This window comes from Dasypus novemcinctus, chromosome 1 (genome assembly GCF_030445035.2).
Source record: "Dasypus novemcinctus isolate mDasNov1 chromosome 1, mDasNov1.1.hap2, whole genome shotgun sequence".
NCBI classification, from domain to species: domain Eukaryota; kingdom Metazoa; phylum Chordata; class Mammalia; order Cingulata; family Dasypodidae; genus Dasypus; species Dasypus novemcinctus.
In genome coordinates, this window is record NC_080673.1 from 134,003,328 (window position 1) to 134,025,246 (window position 21,919).

General features: G+C 37.3%; 1 protein-coding gene across 1 annotated transcript in view; it reads right to left on the minus strand.

Annotated features, from left to right (window-relative positions):
- Positions 1-21,919, minus strand: part of NPFFR2 (neuropeptide FF receptor 2) — a 125,732-nt gene that overhangs the window by 9,568 nt on the left and 94,245 nt on the right. Inside the window, exons 2-4 of the mRNA XM_058297248.1 lie at positions 7,943-8,018; positions 6,987-7,321; positions 482-581 (exon numbers count right to left, since the gene is read on the minus strand). Of these exons, the coding sequence (XP_058153231.1) occupies positions 482-581; positions 6,987-7,314 (428 nt within the window). The 5' untranslated portion in view covers positions 7,315-7,321; positions 7,943-8,018. The remainder of the gene's footprint in view (positions 1-481; positions 582-6,986; positions 7,322-7,942; positions 8,019-21,919) is intronic.

Sequence of the window (21,919 nt, forward strand, 5' to 3'; positions counted from 1 at the left end):
TACCTCCACCAGCTTGATTTCCTGAGGCAACACTTTGTCTATTTTGTTTTTGATACTTTATAACCCAACCCAGTACCTGGAGTGTACATCCTTAGCTCTCAATAAAATATATAATTGAATAAATGGTTAATGAATTAACTTTTATATTAAAAAGCATAGTATTTCAAAATTATTACACTACATTTACATTTTCACAATTAGAAAATTCCAGATTCCAATGTGAAAAACAGTAAAATACTTCTGCTGTAATTATTTAATTTTAAAATATGAAAAATTTAATTGTATTATTTTGTTTGTACTGGATATTTAGAAGGTATATGATTTTTTCTTAAATGGGTAGTTAATGTGGATATAATTCTGGGCAGATATTGTAAATCATTTATATAAAAGATCTTGTAAATTATTTGTGTTTTTCTCTGTTTAGGTGAATTAGTTGCAGAAATGCTCATATTTCAAGATTAAGAGTTCAACATTGACTTACCTATCCACTGCTATTGCAACTAAAGTAAAGACTGAAGCTGCAACTGATATTCCTTGGACCAATCCACTGATCTTGCACATTGTACTTCCAAATGGCCATCCTGAAATGGAAATGGCTCATTAAGTCTTTGGAAAGATCATATTTTTAATGTCACTGAAAATATGAACTGAAAGACATGAAATTAAGAGTGATAACTGTTTTCTTAAATGAATATGTTTTCCAGTATTTTTACTAATACTGCCAAAGCTCCATTTTTCAATATACTGATAATAATGTCAAAACATTTATAGTAGTTACTTATGCATTATAATAAATGCTTTACATTTATTAACATCTTTAATTCACACAACCAGCTTTCAAAGCAGACGTTATGATTCTCCTCACAAAACAGACAAGGTAGCAAAGGCAAAGATATTACACACTTTGCCACATAGCTAGTTTGCAGCATATTTAGGATTTGAACCCAAGTAACATAGATCCAAAAGTCCAAACCATTAACCTTCATGCAATAATGACTTTAAATGAATAACATAGGCAGGATATTGGTTTTCTAACCTGGAAATGTACTCTAGAGATTATGAGAAACCACATTGCAAACTGAATAAATAAACTAAGTACTTATTCATGTATAATATATGACAATTTATCTTGAAAGTGTTTCCACAATAAAGAGCACTTTGTATGAACAAAAGTAGATTATCTACATTACTTCCTAACTGAACTGCAGTTACTAGGAAAAGTATAAATAAATCATCAAAATTATTATAGCACTCTGACATTCTAAATACCACTTGCTATTACAAGAAGAAAAAAATTCCTATACTGGCAAATATTCTAGTTTCTCCCAAAATGAATGCTACATATTTCTCAGATTTAAAAATATATATCTTTTAAAAATAGTCTTCAATTCATTTTCCAAAACAAAACATTCTTACTTAATTCAAATATGTCAAATATACCCAAATAATCTAAGCATGTCTAAAATAATTTTCATAGCAACTGTCCAAACCATCTTAAAATAGGTACTCATATGACCCTACAAAATGGAAAACAAACAAGAATATGTCTCTCCAGTCCTAAAATTTTGATCGGCTGTTTTGTATTCTTTTTGTTAAAATATATATATATAAAAAGAGTTTGGGTAGCCATTTGGTTGAACTTGGAACAATAAACTTATGCTTTACCTTATTCCCTTGGCCAAACTCCACTTAAATGATACTGTATGTATAAAAAGGCATAAATCCACAAGGACAAAAAAGCAGAAAGTAGAAAATAACAAATACTGGAAATTTTGAAGTAGATGGACAAGTGGTAATTGGCTTACTACACTGAAGCCTGCTATAGAAGGAATACAAGAAGTAAATTCATTGCAATGGCAGAAATTGAGGTGTCAGTGTTATGGTTTGCCAAACTTCTCAAAGCAGATACCATGAATGGTGTTGGCTTTAAAAATGGGAATTTATTAACCTATAAGCTTACAGTTTTTGAGGCTGAGAAAAATATTCAAATCAAGGCATCAACAGGCAACATTTTCTTCCCCAAGACCAGCTGCCAGCAATCCTGGACTTCTATGTATCCTGTCAGGACACACAGTGGTATCTGCTGGTCTCTCTCTTCTATTCTGTGTTCTATTACTTTCATCTTCTTGCTTCCATGGTTTCTCTTGGCTGATTCATTCCATTTATAAAGGACTCCAGTAAGAAGATTAAGACCCATTCTGGGCTATGCCTTAACTGAAGTAACCTCATCAAACTGTCCTATTACAATGGATCCGCACCCACAGAAATGGGTTAAGTTTAAGAACATGATTTTCTGGGGGTTATATACAGTTTCAAACTCTCACATTATACCCTCTGGGCCTCAAAAAATCATGTTATTTCCATATGCAAAATACATTCATTCCTTCACAATATCCCCAAAACTTTAACTCATTTCAGTAACAACGCTGCATACAAAGTCTCATCAAAATTGGTTATATGTGTCATCTGTCCTGGGGCACAATTCTCCTCTGGCTGTGGAACTGTGAAACCTAGAGATCAAGTTATCTGCTTCCAATAGACAATGGAGGGATAACTATATTCTCAACCCTCACTTACAGGACTGGCTGGATCCATGTTCAGTTAAGCCCTCACATGGAACACTATTCACTGAGGATGCACTTTCCAGAAGCTCAGAATTTTCCATACCATCAATTTTCTGATTTCTTTGTGCCCAGGAATTTAGTTCTTAGCTTATCCCTTTCTTCTCAATATTTCTATAAGCTGCAAGGAGATACCAGACCACACTTTCCTCATTTAGTGTGGAAATATCCTCAAGAAAATAAATAAGCTTGTCACTTTCATGGTCTGCCTTCCATCTGACATCAGAACTCAATTTTGCCAAATTCTCTGCTACTTTAAAACAATGGTTACTCTTCTTTCAGTTTGCAATGACACATTCATCATTTCTTGCGACGGCTTGCTCAGTCGGTAGAGGTGGGGTCTGGCTGCGGACGAGGGGTCGGTCCCGCTTGGGACGAGGGGTCGGTCCCACCTGGGACGAGGGATCGGTCCGGCAGCAGACGAGGGATCGGTCTCACAAGGGGTTGCGCGGTTCGGCTGACGGGGTCGCCCGGCGAAGCAGGCGACGAAGGGGTCGCCCGGCGAAGCCGGCGACGAAGGGGTCGCCCGGCGAAGCCGGCGACGAAGGGGTCGCCCGGAGAAGCAGGCGACGAACTGGGGACAAGGGAGGCCAGGCCCTTGTCGGGGGCTCTCAGGACTGGAGGGCGCACGGCAGAAGAACCACCGCGGAGACAAGGTAAACACGCAAGTCCCCTTTACTGAGGGAGAGGCAACAGTTTTATAGGGGCTGGGGAAGGCTGATTGGTCGAAGCCATGCCCTGTTCTGATTGGTTGCCGGCGAAAGGTCAGTGGGCGGTACTGGACGGGGGAGGGGTGGTGGTTAGGGATTGGCTGTCGCTGTTGCTGGGGGAAGGGGCAGGGTTTAGGGATTGGTGGCTGCTGCTGCTGGGGTGGAGGGCAGACTGGATTTTTCCGCCCACGCCTGGCTGTTGCTGCTGTTGGGGGAAGGGAAAAGGGCGGGCTGGATTTTTCCGCCCACGCCTGGCTGTTGCTGCTGTTGGGGGAAGGGAAAAGGGCGGGCTGGATTTTTCCGCCCACACCTGGCTGTTGCTGCTGTTGGGGGAGGGGAAAAGGGCAGACTGGAACTTTCTGCCCTGCGCCTGCGCAGGGAGAAAGAAGAAGGGTGCCGCCCCACAAGGCATCGGGTGGCGCCATCTGGGAGGAGGGGCGGCCGCGGAAGCATGGCTGCCGAGAAGGGGAGACCCGAGGGCACTCTGCGCCCATGCCGAGCTTCCTTCAGGGGTGGCGGTGGGCCCGACCAACCACCCTATTATGGGGGCAGCGGAATTAGGCCTACCGTGGCCGCTCCCCTGCCAGGCCAGCAAACCACACTTCAGCCCGAGGGGTGACCGCAATTTCTGTCTAAAGCCTCATCAGAAGTACCTTTAGTGCCCATATTTCTACCTACCTCTTCCAAGCAATCTTGGCCTTTTCTATCAAGCCCCTCACAATTATTCTTACCTCTATTCATTACCAATTAAAAAGCCTTTGCTTTTTTAAAACATTTTTGGTATTTTCAATAATAGCATCCCACTCATTTGGTACCAAAATCTGGGCCACACCTTTACTGAAGTAATCTTATGAAGAGGTCCTATTTTCAAAATGTTTACACACACAGGAATGGATTAGCTTTAAGAATATGATTTTCTGGGTTGCATATAGTTTCAAACCACCACAGCCAGCTACAACTGAGGGCTAAATTCAGAAAACAAGATAATTGGAAGAAATACTGTACAAATGCAGTAAGATATTTTGGCTTCTCAGTCTATGAAAGAAAGACCTTGATTTAATCTCTGAGGGGGAGGGAGCCAGGGGCTCTGGACTCTCAAGCTACCAGGTACAGGTGATTACCATAACAGTAGATCAGAGGATTTCCTTTTAGGGTACACAACCCATCCAAAGAACACAACCTGCAGATTTTGACAGTAGGGGATTTCCCAATGAAAGTTCCAGGCTAATGAAGTGAATAATAGCCCTCATCTCAAACTTCAAGCACACAGAGCTTCTAGGGAGCCATATGGCACCTTACTCTGAAACATGAACAGACAGACAATTGCCATTTACATTAGAGAAACCTCATCTATTAAAAAAAAGAGACTAAAACTCATTTTATCCATGAAACATGAGCATAATAATACATGGAGCATTCAGAAGATTAATAAAATTAGCTCAAAGAATTTCAAATTTAATAAATGAGGAACTCATTATTAAGGATGGAGGAAGAAGTTAAATCTCTTTGAAAGTAAAATGGTAAGAGGTAGAAAATGGAAGAGAGAAGATGAAGAAAAGGGCAATCCAGAAACTCAATATATGACTAATAAGAGTTAAAGAAGGAGAAAACAGAGAAGACTTTATAAGAAAACTCCTCAGGATTAAAGGGCATTGATTATCTGATCAAAAGAGCACAATTTGTGTCCAGCACAATAAATGAAGGAAAAACCAAAAGATATATTCTAAAAGCATAATTTCATGAAATTCAGAACACTAGGGATGAAGAGAAAATCCTAAAATCTTTTAGAAATTAAGAAATATACAGATCATGAGTAAAGAAGCAGGAATCAAAATACAATTTTTTCAGCAGTAGCATCCGATTTCTCAGCTAAAGCAATACAGCAATCCCTTCAAAACTCTTTGTGAAGAAATTTCCAATTTAGAATTTTCTGTATATAAAACTACAAGCAAATGTGAGGATAGAATCTCAATAATATCTCAAAAAGAATTTGCAGACATACAATATCTCAAACATTTTTATCTCAATGCATCCCTTCTCAGGAAGCTAATAGAACCAAGAAAATGGAAAACACGGCATTCTGATAACAGAGGACTGAGCACAAAGTGAAGGGAATAGAATTCCTTGGGCCTGGAGAAAAACGTGTCTGGATAGGAACAAGGGCAAAGAGAGCAATAGGATGGGTATCTCCAGGAAAAAGATGGAATATCTAGGTTACCTGATATGTCTGAAGGTGTTGATAAGAGATTAACACTCCTAGAAGAGAATTCGGGTATATATCCAAAACTAAACAGTTCAAAATACAAGGCCCTTATTAAATCCAGGAAAACAAAAAGCAGTTTATGAGAGAAATTGATATCTTAGCACTCTATATAGCTTGACAGGGAAATAAGATAGAGATAATAATAAGAATGTATACTCTGAATATTGATTTAAAAAGAAACTATGATGTAATTATATTGGAAGAATGAGAGGACGCTAAGTATAAATGTGAATGTCTGCTTGTGTTTATGGTGGGGGAGGATTATGATAACTAAATTTACATTTTCTATGGTTGATAATACATTACAGTTAAAACACATTACTAGAAATATGGTAGTAATTAACACTCCCACACACAAAAAGGTGAAAAAAGAATTGGAAATCATTTTCTCATGAATTTGGGAATCAGGGATAATAAGTAGTAATGAATATGCAAATATATCTTAAAATTTAATTTAAAATATTTAATGGAAGATTAGGTTTGAGAGCATGTCTCCTTGGCAAAGTAAGGTTTTTGAGAACAATCACAATGATTTATATTAGTTCTTTTACCCTCTTTGTGTCTAGCTCAGTGTACTGAGACTGTACATCCTTGATAAATATTTTTGAGTGATAAACACCACAGTAAACAGAATTTATGCAGTACATAGCCGATAAGGCAGACACTGAATTCTTCCTGGGACCTACTCTAGAGAATGGAAGAAAACAGACAAATTCCTATGACAAACTTCTTTTCCTATTCTTAAGTAAACTTATTTTTAATGTTATCAAGGAATACACAATATGGCTCATTATGCTACTCTAGATATTTTCAATATGCTGCTAATGATTTGAAGTTACTTATTTTGCACATGTAAACTACCACGGAAGAAATGAACACTTATTTAGAAATCATTGGTATTGTTGCTGTATCTTCCCTTAAAAACCTTTGGAAAAACTCTCCAGCTAACCACAGGAGGTCCTAATCTGAAACCAGATTTACCAGTTCCTTCAATATGAGAGCCTGTATTATGCTTAATAAAATCTATACCATATTATGTCTTGACTGAACTGTACTAAGCAAATTCAAAGGCTTGGGTAAGAAGAAATAGATCTCATTTTCTGATGACCTTAGTGAGCACTCTATAAAAAGAAATGCTTCCATTCTTTACCTCTGTAACCTGTTTAATTTTTCTCCATAATTAGTACCCTCTGACCAGTTATATGTTTGTTCATTGCCTGTCACCCCATTAGAATGTAGATTCCATAGAGATGTTCCTGGCATAGTATTTTGGAACTCCATAAAATATTTGCTGAATAAATGAATGATAAATGAATGACCCCATTATAGCTTGTGGTAAGGTGGGCAGACATTTTCTTTTATCATCTTTACACTGCAAACAAGTCAACATACCTACTATAATATTGTCCAGTAGTGTTATGGGCATACAGAATATGCCAACAAGTAAATCACTTATTGCCAGGTTCAAGATGAAGAGATTGGTTACTGTGTGCATATCTTTGTTTCTTATTACAATAAAACAAACCACTGTATTTCCCACCATGCACAAGAAGAAAATCAGAAAGTAAGAAATAATGAAGATTGCTGCTACTTGAGGCTGGTGAAGATAGTAGTCCACATAGGTGATATTAATATCTGAGTACAGCTCATGTTTTGTATCATTGACAGTCCAGAGGTGAGACCAATTTTCTGAAGAGTTGGAGTCCCATTTCTCACTCATGATGGACCTTAACAAAAGAGGGGCAGTAAAGAAAAGGCACAATTAGAAACCATTAGAACGTATGTTCTATGACTGAGTTTAAGAGGGTCACTTAAAATAGCATAGAATTTGATTCCCCCAGACACAATGATTTACTGAAAATACTTACAGGACTAGGGATATAACTAAACTCACAGCTAAGATTTATAACAGCAAAAGATACAAAGCAAAAGCAGCAGATGGGAAAAGTGCAGGACATGGTAGTGACAAGTGGAGGAAACCAGGTGAAGATTCCAAGAGTGCCATCCCAGCAAAGTCATGGAGGACATTCTTAATTCCTCCAGCAATGAGTTGTGACATGTGTGAAGTGTTGCATACTAGGGAAGCTCACTAGACTCAAAGCCCAAGGTTTTTATAGGCAGGTTCTTAGGTGGGCACCCCTAATCCAAGAGAAAAACAGAAAATTTAAAGTGAAGAGTATCAATAAAATTGACCATGTCAAGGAACAGAGAGAGTGCAACTGCAAGTAAGAAAGTCCCATCAATTGTCCCCATGCACCTAAGCCCTCTCTCAAATAGAGGTGGAGTGCACATCACCGTCACAGAATCCTTAGGATTGGGGAATGGATGATGGACTAGAGTAGACTTACAGTTGTTCTACTGTAGATTTGTTGGGATCTTAGCAATGGAAGAACTTCTATGTGGAGGCAGTGGCCACTGGAGGTTCTGAAGGGGAAAGAGGAAAAAATAGGTGTAATTTGGGGGCATTTTTGGGACCTGGGAATTATTGTGAATGACATTTTAATGACAGATACAAGCCATTGTATATCATGTAATAATGCAAAAATGTGTGGCGAGAGTGTAAGCTACAATGCAAACTATAATCATTGCTTAGTGGCAATGCTCCAGGATGTGTTCCTCAATTGTGACAAATGTACCACTGTAATGAAGGATGTTGCTGATGTGGGAAAATGTGGGAGGACTAGGGAGTGGGGCATATGAGAGTCCCCTATATTTTTTGTGTAACATTCATATGATCCAAGTCTCTTTTGAAAAATAAAAAATAAAATTATGTAAAAAAAAATACCAGGGCCTGGCATAATGGTCTGTCTTCCTTCACTATAGACATTGCCATTGCACTCAGGGGATTCTTGCTGTCCTATTACAGAATGTGGCAGAACTCCTCAGGATGGGAATTCGATATTCTTTTGGTTATTGTGTATTTCTCCACTCACTGAGACAACCTTCCATGAAAACTTGAACATATTTGTATGCCTTAGAGGCATGCCCCAGGTGAACCCCTTCCCATGCATCCCCATGTCACTGACACCCCACACCAGTGATCCTCCCCTGCCACTGTTGCGACCCTTCTGTGATCCAAAGCATCTCCAAAAATGAAGCCAAAAAATAACTGAATAAAATTAATAAGAAAATGAAATAATTTTAAAAACAAGCAATAAAACACAAAAAAAATTTAAAACAGCTTGAAATAATAAAACATTTTATAGACATTGTGTCTTTCATCACTGTAAGATCTATTGTCTTGTATGTACTGTGACATTTTCTTCCATACATTCCCCCAGTGTCTTATTTTTTTTCATTTGTCTTCAAAGAAGTTTTAAGACACGGAAAATCACAGAGAATACAGGTGATTCCAATATACCCAATGCCGTCCCACTTTCCCTTCTCCCTTATTAATAATGTTTTAGATGTGGACAATACATTTGTTATTATTGATGTACAAACACTGAAGCACTGCTACTAACCATGGTCAATGGTTCACATTATGGTTTACATTTTGGATTGTACTTTTTTATAGGTTTTGACAAAATTTGAAGTGGTCTGTATCTCTTATTGCAAGATCATCCTGAACAACTCTAATGTCCTAAAAATGCCCTATGTTCCATCCAAATTATTCTTCCTTCCTTCTCCCCTTGGAAGGTATGGAGATCACTAAGTTTCCATTTTTGAAGAGTAAGATTCATAGTTACTTGCAATAATATTGAGGGCTTGACATAACTTATCTGTTTTCTTTAATTAGGCACTTCCTTTATTCTCAAGGGATTCTTGTCCCTCTAATTGACTCTCCATGATGGGAGTTTGATATTTTCTTGATTATTATATGTGTCTCCACCCACTGTTATATAACACATTATGGCAAAGAGAACCCTCACATATTCCATAGACGCTTTCCCCAGGTGTATCATGTCCCATGTGCCCCCTGCATGCAACACCCTACAGTAGTAACCCTCCCCTACCATATATACCAAAAGAACATTGCCAACATTGTAGTTTTAACCACACACCCACAAATCCCGAGTCCACATGCTCCTTCCCCCATGCTCCTTCCAGTTCCATGGATAGTTCAACCCAACCCCCCAACCTACTCCCCCTCACAGAACCAATTCCTGGTTTTGTTACTCTCTTTATTGTTTTTTATTCTTCATTTCATTTATTTTTGCTCTAATCTTTGTTATTTCTTTCCTTCTGCTTTCTTTGGTTTTAGCTTGCTGCTCTTTTTCTTGATCCTCCAGGTATGCAGGTAGCCCCCCTTCAATTTTAGCTTTCTTCTTTTTTAATAAAGGCATTTAGTACTCCGAATTTCACTCTCAGCTCTGCACTCACTACATTCCATAAGTTTTGATATGCTGTGTTATTGTTTTCATTCATCTCAAGATATTTATTGATTTTCCTTGTAATTTCTTCTCTGACTCACTGTTTGTTTTAGTGTTATTTAAACTCCACATATTTGTGGATTTTCCATTTCCCCACTTGCTACTGAATTCCAGATTCATGTCATTTTGGTCAGAGAAGATGTTTTGCATAATTTCTATTATTTTAAATTTTATTGAAACATGTTTTATGACCCAATATGTGTTCCATCCTGGAGAATGATCCATGTGCACTTTTAAAAAATTGTATATCCTGCAGTCTTGAGATGCAATGTTCTGTAAATGCCATAAGTCTAGTTCTTTATTCGTATTATTCAAGTTCTCTGTTTCCTTAATGATCTTCTGTATAAATGTTCTATCGATTGATGGGAGTGATGTATTTAAATCTCCAGCTCTTATTGTAGGAGTGCCTATTTCTCCCTTCAAGTTTGCCAAGGTTTGTCTCATGCATTTTGAGGCACCATGGCTAGGTGCATAAATATTTATGATAGCTATTATTTTTCTTAGTGGATTGACTCTGTTATCAATATAGAGATTTTTTCTTTGTCTCTTTATAGCAGTTTATTTTGTCCATTATTAGTATAGCAATGTGAGCTTTTTTTATTGTCACAACTTGCATGAAAATTCTTTTTTCCATCCTTTTATTTTCACCTATTTGAGTCTTTGGTCTAAGGTGAGTTTCTTATAAACAATATATTGTTAGATAGTTGGATAACATTTTTTTTTATCCATTCTGCCAATCTATGTCTTTTTACCCTACAGACATTGCTTCACCATCTACAGACAGTTTGGGTGTGGAAAATCTTGAATACAGCCTGATATTTTTGTTCACTTGTAAGTGCCAAGCTTTTTACTACCTATTAAGTATAAGGGCTTTTAAATTCTGGAATCTTAACTATAGCACTTTTCTACTGATTTTTTCCTGAAGAAAAATAGTTCCTTAAACTGCCCTCTCAATTCCTCTTTTATTTCAGAATTCTATCTGTTCATTTTCTATTCTCAGTTAAGGGTAACCAGTTTTCCACAGATTGATAAATTATAACCTGTCCTCTATAATAATTAGCTTTCTAAATGCAAGTTCTAAACTCCTGGTTTTAAATGATATTTATTTTTCTGTTGAAAAATTTCCCTACTTTTACCAGTTTGCTTTCCGTTGTAGTGTGTCATATAGTTTTGGAAAGTAAATTCCATGAGAATAGAGAATGTTTGGTTCACAATTGAATTCCCAGTACCTAAAAGCATGACTGAACTATTTACTCATTTTTGTTTCACAGAGAGTAATTTTTCCTCTTTTTTAAAATTTCTTGATTATGAATCATTTGTTGCTTAAAATTTTACTCTACTATGGGTACATGCCCATCTACTTGTAATGACATAGTGTTTAAGAGTATAGACTCTGGAGACTAACTGCCTGCATTCAAATTCCACATTTTATATTCTATTGTTTTTTTCCTGGAGGAAGAGAGCTTTGTGATGAATAGTTGTGTGATTTTGGATAAATTAATCTCTTTGTGCTTCAGATTAATTCCTCATCTAATAAATGGAAAAATAGTTATACTAACTTCATAATGTTCTTTCAGTTTCACAAAATAATAGAAACTAAAGTTTATTACATGCTTATCATATGTGAAAGACTCAATATTAAGCATTTTCAAATGTATTTACTCATTATGTCCTTACAATAGTGTGTCAGGAAGGAAACTGAGGGAACAGATAAATTAACTAACCTGCTGTGGGTTACAATTTTAGTAAGGGACACAGGTGAGATTTTACTCCAAGCAGCCTAGCTATAGAACTCATATTCTTAAATCTTTATTCTATAACTCATATAAAGCATTTAAAAGAGTACATGATGTAGGGAAGTGGACTTGGCCCAGCGGTTAGGGCGTCTGTCTACTACATAGGAGGTCTGCAGTTCAACCCCGGGCCTCCTTGACCCGTGTGGAGCTGGCCCATGCGTAGTGCTGTGGCCACACAGGGGTGTCCCCGCATAGTAGAACCCCACGTGCAAGGAGTACGCCCCATAAGGAGAGCTGTCCAGAGCCAAAGAAAGTGCAGCCTGCCTAAGAATGGTGCCACAAACACGGAGAAATGACACAACAAGATGACACAGCAAAAAGAAACACAGATTCCCTTGCCGCTGATGACAACAGAAGCAGACAAAGAAGATGTAGCAAATAGACACAGAGAACAGACAACCGGGGTGGGGGGGGGGGGTGTAGGGGAGAGAAATAAATAAGTCTTTAAAAAAAAAAGAGTAAATGATGTAATCACTCAATAAATGTTCATTATTACTTTTCTTTCTTCTTTTTCTACCTTGTCCCCATCTCCCTCCTCTCTCCCTCCCTCCCTTTCTCCTTTCCTTCCTTCCTATATTCCTCCTTCCCTCCCTCCCTCCCTTCCTTTCCTTATTCCTTATTTTAATAGAATTTTCAATAATTCAATGAGTTCTCTTTTTTTACTTTACTCATATTGCATTTAGGTTAGTGCTACATGGACTTGCATGTTAAACACAGTATAAGTCATTCCTTCTTTAGTCATTAATGTTAATGTCTTATCTTTAAAAAGTTATCTCAATGGCTGGGTGCTGACAATGTTTACATTCTCTTTCATTTACAGGTTCCTGAACAGGATGAAAGAGGGCTAGAATTATATGGCAGTTGAATAAGAGAAATATTTTTTGCATTTTTTTTGAAATATGGGGAATCCTTCATTTGTTGATTAAACAAATATTTATTTTGTTGGCAATGTGTTAGAGCTGGGGATATATTCTTTATTCTAATAGGGGATAAAGACAATGATATGTTGGCATCACCTCCTATAAGCTTGTGAGAGCTGATTGTTCACATCTCTTCCTAAACGTAAGCAGTCATGTTGGCTGCTTGAAATTCACCTTGCTGGGGGTGTTTACATCATAAAAATTGGTAAACTCTATAAATCAGAGAAATTTTTCCTTTCTTTTGCCTATTGTCTTTTAAATTGGTTGTTGTTAACATTTATCAGCACACCTCTACATAGAACCAATAAGAAGCTGAAGGAAAAAAAAGCAACATGTAAAAATGAAGATAATCTGAAAGATGAGGAAGAAAAGAAAGTTAACTGACAACAACAGAACAAAAGAAAAGTAGATAGGACACAAGAAAAGAATTGCAGTAAGTAATGATGCAATGTAGAAAAACAGAGAAACAATATAAAATTATAAATATGTCTGAAAAAAGACTGGTAAAACTGATTTGAGCTAATGTTCACAAAAAGAAATAAACAATTAATTGTGCTTTTATATCTCAAGTAAACTGTTTTTAGATATCTTGCTTAATTTCACAATGTTAATTGAATCCTTTTTTTCAAGTTTACATTTCAAAAGTCCTAAATTTTACAAATTTAAATTCATTAGTTTTATTGCAATAAAATTATGGAAGAAAGCAGGAGGATGTAGGCAAATAATTAGCTTTTAGTATGTAATTCTATATAAAACTATTAAAATAAATATGTGAGTAAAAATCTGTAAACATTCAATGCAGTTTTGTTTCAGAGTTTATTATAGATATTTGTCAAATATCTGTATCCAGTAAATTCAAAATAATAAGCACAGTAGTAGAATAAATTTATTGCTATAGATTTCTTACTCTGGCATTCTTTCATTTTTATTTAACAAATTTATAAATGAATATATAAAATAATTTGTTCATTGAAATATTAGTTTCATTTCTTCATAAAGAAATATTAAATTTTTATCTGAAATAAAATTATCAAATTTATTGAGTTGCTTAAAAATGAGAATCATTTTAAGTGCAAAAATAGTTTTGTGAAGTATTATATAAATTAAAAGTTCTAAAGAAGATTCTGAAAACTAAAAAGAAATCTATGTATACTTTGGAAAAGAATAAAAGAGTGGTCTAGAAAATGTAAGAAATTCCTGAACACAGGTGGCTGTTAAAATTGAATAAGGGGAGAAAAATAACTGCAAGAAATTCCAGGACCAAATACATCCATGAGTGAACTACTCACAAATATAGTGTTTTTTGAGGCTGCTCTAAGATCAGAATCAGAATATATAGAGAGAAACAGAAGAGGATTCAGGGAAGTTATTTAAGATTAAATGGGAAACTGATTTTGGAGGAGCTGAGTGTATCCACCCCACTTCCTATCTGGCAAGCCAAGGACATAGTTTCCCAGAAGACTTGGTCTTGAGACCCCTGTTTTGCAACAGGCCTTACCCCTTCCTCTCAGACAAAGTGGAGAATGCTCCTAATCATCAAAACCCACATCCACCAGACTGGCAAGTATTAAAAGGAATAATGATATCTTATGTTAGGGGAGAGGTATAGAAAATGGGCATTTTCATAATGTAAGTAAGAGATTAGTTGATAAACCTTGTTGAAGGGGAATTTGAAAATGTCAGCCAAATTAAACATGTATTCCTTTTTATTTGTCCATTTCATTCTAGGAATACAAACCACTGAAATAAGTATATCTGTGAGAAAAATTATAAAAGTATGTTCATGGCAGCTCTTTCATAGGACAAGTTTGAAAATAACAAAATTGACCATTAGTAGAGAAAAACTTAAATGATTATGGATATTTCAGTAATCAAACATACATATATTATTATGAAAATAATAACAAACATACGTGGGACTTGACCTGGAAAAAGTTACTTTCTAAACTTTGCTGATATTAATTCATTTAACCCTCTGGGGAAGTACTACACTGTGCCCATATTCAGATGAAGAAACTGAGGCACAAAGCAGGTAAGTAATTGGCTCTAGGTTTCCAGTTACAAAGTGATAAGATAAGGTTTAAATCCAGTTACTCTGACTTCAAAGTTTTTACTGTAATTTCCATACTTTATTAAAATAGTCATTAAAATGAATAAGGAGAGTTTAATTAGTCTCATGCATAAAGATCTATAGCAAATATTTTCTATATCAAAAGCAAATCCCCGATTAAGCATGGAAAAAAATCTGTTAACAGTGGTTATCTCTGGGGACAGGAATGGTGGGACTAATGGAGAAGCTTTTACATTTTATTATCTTTATTAATTGCCTGCATTTTTTTACATAATAAATATGTTCCTGTTGTAATTAAATAATTAAACAATGAAAAATAGGATCCATGCTGTGATAGTATGAAGCTGTACAGGTCCCAGAAAAGTATGTTTTTACAGCTAACCCATTACTGTAATCCATTACTACTTACCTATTGTAAGTAGGTTTGTGATTAAGTCACTGTCATTTAGGTGTGGCCCAGAGTGGGTCTTAATCCTCCTGCCAGAGTCTTTTATAAACAAGGATGCACTAGGAGAAAGAGAATGAGAATGCCACAGAAGCAAGAAGCTGAAAGCAACAAACCTGAAAGAGAAGGGAGAAACAGGCAGATACCACCATTTGCTTTGCCATATGACAGAGGAGTCCAGGATCACTGGCAGTCCACAGGGAGAAAGCATGGCCTGATGATGCTTTGATCTGGACATTTTTCTCAGCCTCAAAACTATAAGCTTGTAAACTAACAAATACCCACTGTTAAAAGCCAACCCATTTTATGCTATCTGGATTTCAGCAGTTAGCAAACTAGAAACCATATAATTTACAATTACTAAATCCTAAGAAATCTTTTGAAAGGCACATACTAAAATATTTCATATTTTCATGCAATAGACAAAAATTAGATTCCACCCTGCATTTCAAAAGATGTCTATCTACACAAAATGAACTAATATGTGAACACAAACCAACTCCTTTAAAAATAACATATTTTGTGTCAGAAAATTATATTGTAGAGAGTGATTACTCTTGAATGAAAGTAGTAATGGGAAACAAGTATGAAGGGTGGCTTCTGCAGAGCTGGAAATGTGATATGACTTCATTTGAGTGCTAAGTTACATGGGTATGTTCAGTTTGTGAAAAGTCAGTACCTTTTATAGTTATGCACACTTTTTTGGAGAGGACTGAGTTAAAGTTTCTAGTTTACCACCCATTTCTGCCCCTGGGGGAAAAAAAGAGGCAGGAGTTCTAGTACAATACACTTGTCTACATGATAACTGGACCTCTGAGTAAATAGAAGAGTTATTTTCTATGGAAAGTTCTTAACAGGATGTCCTTGGATAAGAGTTGTTTGTAGAAAGTAAATTAAGAACCTATGGATTTATTATGCAGGTCTCCCTGGAAAATGTCATTTAAGCTGTGGCAAAAAATAAAGGGAAGATGTTTCATAATCTAGATATTCTTCCTGCTGCATGAGGCAACCAGGCAAAACTCAGAAACCCTACCTATTATTTGGGCCAGAGACTACATGTCAAATAAAGAGACAAAATTTCTGGAAGTTGCACTTGATGCCCTAGACCACTGCCTCTTGATTGCCTGTATCCTTGAAATTAGTAGTAAAGTTTGATTATGGCTATGGTATTTGATTCATGTGAGTTTAATTTTACAATTTAGGGAAGCGGACTTGGCCCAGTGGTTAGGGCATTCATCTACCACATGGGAGGTCCACGGTTCAAACCCCGGGCCTCCTTGACCCATGTGGAGCTGGCCCACGCACAGTGCTGATGCATGCAAGGAGTGCTGTGTGGCGTAGGGGAGCCCCACGCGCAAGGAGGGCACCCCATAAGGAGAGCCGCCCAGCGCGAAAGAAAGTACAGCCCACCCAGGAATGGCACCACACACATGGAGAGCTGACAGAGCAAGATGATGCAACAAAAAGAAACACAGATTCCCATGCCACTGACGACAACAGAAGTGGACAAAGAAGAACACGCAGCAAATAGACACAGAGAACGGACAACTGGGGCAGGGGGGAGGGGAAGGGTGAAATAAATAAATACATCTTTAAAAAAATTTTTACAACTTAATCCTTTGTGTTATCTCAGATTGGCAGTGTGAATAAGACTATTTTTTAGTTCCGCAAAGCATAATGACTGCTTAAGTTTGCTAATGCCAAAGCAATATACCAGAAATGAATTTGCTTTTACAATGGGATTTAACAGGTTAAAAGCTTACAGTTCTGAAACTGTGAAAGTGTCCAAATGAAGGCATCATCAGAGATGCTTTCTCTCCAAGCTCCAGCTGTGGGCCATCAGGCAAATGGTAGTGTCTGCTGGCGTCTCCCCTCTTCTCTGGACCTCCCTGCTTTCAGCTTCTGGCTAAAGTGGCTTTCTGGACTCCTGGGGTCTTCTCTCTCCCTGGGCTCCTTTCTGTCGATGCAGCTCTTTTGTATGTCTGCAGCTTTGGTCCTGCAATCTACTCAAAGCTTCTTAACTGAAGTAATTTAATCAAAAGCTCCCAAATACAATAGGTTTACACATAAAGGAATGGGTTAGCTTTAAGAACAGGATTTTCTGGATTCTACCCAGCTTCAAACTGTCACAATGGCTATGGAGTTTTTTAGCAAAAAAAAAGAAGAGAAAGGAAAAATATATTGAGGATCTAATTATGGAATGACTGTCTACCCATCATTGGTATGAAGTGGCAAAATCTTTGATGAAATGGAATTTGGAGAAAATAGGCTTAGATTTGAGAAAGCAGACTAAGTGGATTGTAAGGGAGTGGCAGAAGAAAGGAAGATAGAAGATATCCTCTGTGTCTGGTCTAGTGATCCTGGTAAAGACACATAAATAAGACCACTGATTACTCAAAAGAATATACAAATAGTTGACAGATGGGGTCAGGTGATTATAGTGGGTATCTCAAGAATATTCGGTGAAAAAGTAGCATAGCTTCTTATAATTTGGCATAAATTCCTATAATTAATGACCAGTGTACCTCACTAATTTTAGATACTACCAAGCAGTATGGACTATGAAAACTGATGGCCAATCCCCAAGTGGCTGCAAATTTCTGTGAGCAGATACTTCTGGATGGTATAACAACTAATCTGCTGGAATTCATTAAAGTTGAAGTGTAGCATACCTGCCCTAATAGGGGTAATTGCCCCAGCCCCCTCACCCACTGCTGTGAGTTGTATTGTGTCCACAAAAAAGTGATGCTGCTGTCCCAAATCCAGTTTCTGTGAATGTGACCTTACTTGGAAATAGGATCTTTGCAGGTGTAATGAAATTAAGATACTGGATTAGGTTGGCCCAAGTACAGTGACTACAGTCATAAGAAGAGGGGAATTGGATATGGAGAGACCCACAAGGAGGATACCATATAACAATGGAGGTAGAGGTAGAGGTAGAGACTAGAGCGATGAATCTATAAGCCAATGAACACCAAGGATTGCCAGGAAATATCAAAAGCTAGGAAGAGGGAAGCAGAGTTGACCCAACAGATGGGGCATCTGCCTACCACATGGGAGGTCCAAGGTTCAAACCCAGGGCCTCCTGACCCTTGTGATGAGCTGGCCAATGCACAGTGCTGATGCACGCAAGGAGTGCCGTGCCACACAAGGGTGTCCTCTGTCCAGGGGAGCCCCAGGCACAAGGAGTGCACCTTGTAAGGAGAGCCACCCAGCATGAAAAAAGTGCAGCCTGCCCAGGATGGCGCTGCACACAGGGAGAGCTGACGCAGCAAGATGATGCAACAAAATGAGACAAAGATTCTGGGTGCCGCTGACAAGAATACAAGTGGATACAGAAGATCACACGGTGAATAGACACAGAAAACAGACAACTGGGGAGGGGGGAAGGGAAGAGAAATAAATGAAAAAATAAAAGCTAGGAAGAGGCAAGGAAGGATCCTCCCCTAGAGCCTTCGGATATAGCGTGGCCCTGCTGATACCTTAATTTCAAACTTCTAACCTCCAGAACTGTGAGGGAATAAATCATCGTTGTTTTAAGTCACCAAGTTTGTAGTACTGTTACAGTAGCCCTAGTACATTAATATACCTATAAATGGAATGCTACCGCTGATAGGCATGCTGTAAGTGCAAGTTGCCACATGCTGGCTGTAGAATGACTAGAAAGACATACCTAATTTAATATGCCTGGCACAGATGATGAAAGATGCATCTGGAGGGCACCCTTTCTTGGGCTTCTCATGAACCCTTGCTTTTATGAAGCCAAGATAATATTCAGGAAGCAAAAATGGACCTGTTTGCTCAGGTAATACACAGGGACCTACATGATGATTAAAAAAAAAAAAAAAGATGTATTCCATACAAAATAAAGGGACCATGAAGTATAGAAATAAAAAGATCAGAAGGAAATAATAGCCATCACAACTAGATGAAGCTATTTAGATGGTTTATAAAAAGCAGTGTAAAAGAAGAGAAAATCAGTAGAACTTCTACTCAGGAGTGGAGAGTGGAAGCTGCTCTGATCTTCTCACATCTTGAAGTGCCATTGCGAGGAAATAAAATCAAATGATGAGGATCATAATATTTAAAACACAAAGTATTTGAACAATGGACTGAGCAAATTTTCATGGCTAATAACTACTGAGTCTGGAAAGATGGACTATGAGTCTGAGGTATGTTTGCCCAACTCCAGCCCAGCAGGGTATCATAGACCTTTTGCAATGATTTGGGCAGAAGAGTCATACCAGGCCAGGTAAGCAAAGCTTCTTAGGAAGCTGTACTAGATATAGGGGTTCAGTATTCAGTAGCACTTACAGCATAAGTGAAACTGGGAGGGTTTGAAGATGCTGTATTAGAGGCAGCAAAGTTAGGGATAAGATTAGGAATGGGAAGTATGACTACAGAGAATTTTTACTGATTGCATGGCCTTTTGCTGAATGCATAATTGGGGTGGAAATTATGTGTTATAAGAGAATGTTGCCTTTATCCTTTTGGCAGTATTTTGTCTAAGCCCACCCTTCCTTTAGTTTTAATTGGCCATGCTTAATAGGAACTTCTAGAATTATCCAAGTTCTCATAGGTTATAAATTGTAATCAATACAAAATTACAGGAGTATACAAGAGATTACTGCTCTGATTTACTGATTGCCATTAGCTTATCTTTTTAATAGGCCTATTTGACCAATGCACAGAGGTTAACAGTAAATTATCAAACATTAATCAAGGTAGTTCCTCTGATTACTTCAGCTGTGCCTGATATAGTAAAGGCTGTATAAGACGAGCAATAGGCCTAGAGCAATGGGTATGCCATTAAAATTTGACTAATGCCTTCTTCTCTAGTGCAATTTCAGGGGACAGCCAGGTATACTTTGCATTCTTACAGAATGGAAAGGACTATAAATCTGCTGTATCTTCCAGAGGGATATTTGAATTTGCCTGCATATTGCCATACTCTAATGAGGTAAGACTTGGACTTAAAAAGTATCAAATTAACAAAAGGAAGTTAGTAAATTACACTAACTATATCATGATAATTTCTTCTCGAAAGTAAGAAGATCAAGAAGAATGAAGGACTACAGTGACTTGCATGACAAAGTCAGGCTGGTAAACTCAGCTAAAATTCAAGAGCTAGCTCAATCTCTGAAGGTACTGGAAATTACACTGATTGGAGCAACTAGAGACATTCCTGAAGAATAAAAAATTATCTCACAGAGTCTAACAAAGAGCAAGAGTTTTAGAGACAAGAAGGACTATTAAGGTTTGGTCAGAAGTTTTAACTCACCTAAGAATCCTATTAGTCTATTCACACAGTCACCAGAAAGATCATTGAAGTTATTAGTGCCCTAAGCACAAAAAATTGTTGAAGGGTTTGCAGACAGTGATGGCACAGGAAGTTCTACTAGGACTTATGGTTTGACTCATCAAATAATATTTGAAATATCTGAGACCAGAACAAACACAAAATGGAACCACTGGCAGAAATGAAATAGTTCAGTGACAATCTTTTGTGTTTGAGCAATAAAGATGCTGGAGTCAGCCGTTCCTAATAAATGATTTGAAAGAGATGTAGTAGCTTGTTACTGAGTATTGGTCAAAAGTGTTCCCACCACAGACACACATAAGATAATTCTGAGGCTAGGAAAACAAATTTTTCTTGGGTTATATCAGAGACTTTCAAGTAGAAATCAAGCAGCCTAGCAAATCATGCATAAAGTAGAAGTGCTATATTGAATAGTACATTTTGGTAAGTGAGGCAAGTTTAGGAGATAGAATCCACCACATAGAAAATCAGGTTGTTTCACTGCCTGTAGAGAACCTTTCTTACACCACTGCCGTGTGGTTATGACTCATGAATCTCTCTCAGGTGAGGCAAAGAAGGCTGTCTGGTTCACTGATGAGATTTTTCTAGATTAAGTTCTACTTTGCTGTTTGGAAATCAGCAGCAATACACCATAAACACTGGAAAACCATGACCGAAGAAAAGGGAAAATTTGCAGAATGGACACTGCTGAGAAAATAAATAGCAATACAGTGTCCAGATATTTATAGACTCTTGGAGTATAGCCATGTAGTCAGGAAAATAGGCACCCATTCAAACAAACTCTTGTGGTAATTTAGAGACATATTTGAAGTGGGTAGTGTAGAGTAGATAGCAATCAGAAGCAATCAGTTGTTGATGTAGAAGGGAATTTGAATAATAAGGCAGATAGTTTAGTCAGATTTCTAGAACTTGCTAGGTAATTCATGAAGTGAGTGGGCGTGTGGGTGTTCAGACCTTGTGCTGGTGGAGTAAGGAGAAAGAAACTATGTCAGTATCAACAAGAAATAAGTTACTTAAAAATGGCTGTGGGCAAAATTCCTCAAGGTCTAGAGCCAAAGCAGAGCTAAAAAAAATGATTACTCTGGACTTTTACTGGAAGCTTCAGGCCACAAATGAGTGTTAATCAGAATCCATACCTATTTTGCTATAAGCTCTGCTTATCCTATAACGTGTGACTTGGGAGAATGCATTTAAAGACTTAGAATAATCAATTTTTGATCATTATGGGCTATCTGAACATTAATTTTGATCAATGTATGAACTGTTACTAATAAAGAAAAATGAAAAATGAAATATATTACATAGAAATACAAAACTTCTTATGACTTTTAGAGAAGTGATATTATGGAAAATTGGAATAGGTAATTGAAACACTACTTAAAACAAGGAGTGGAAAAGAT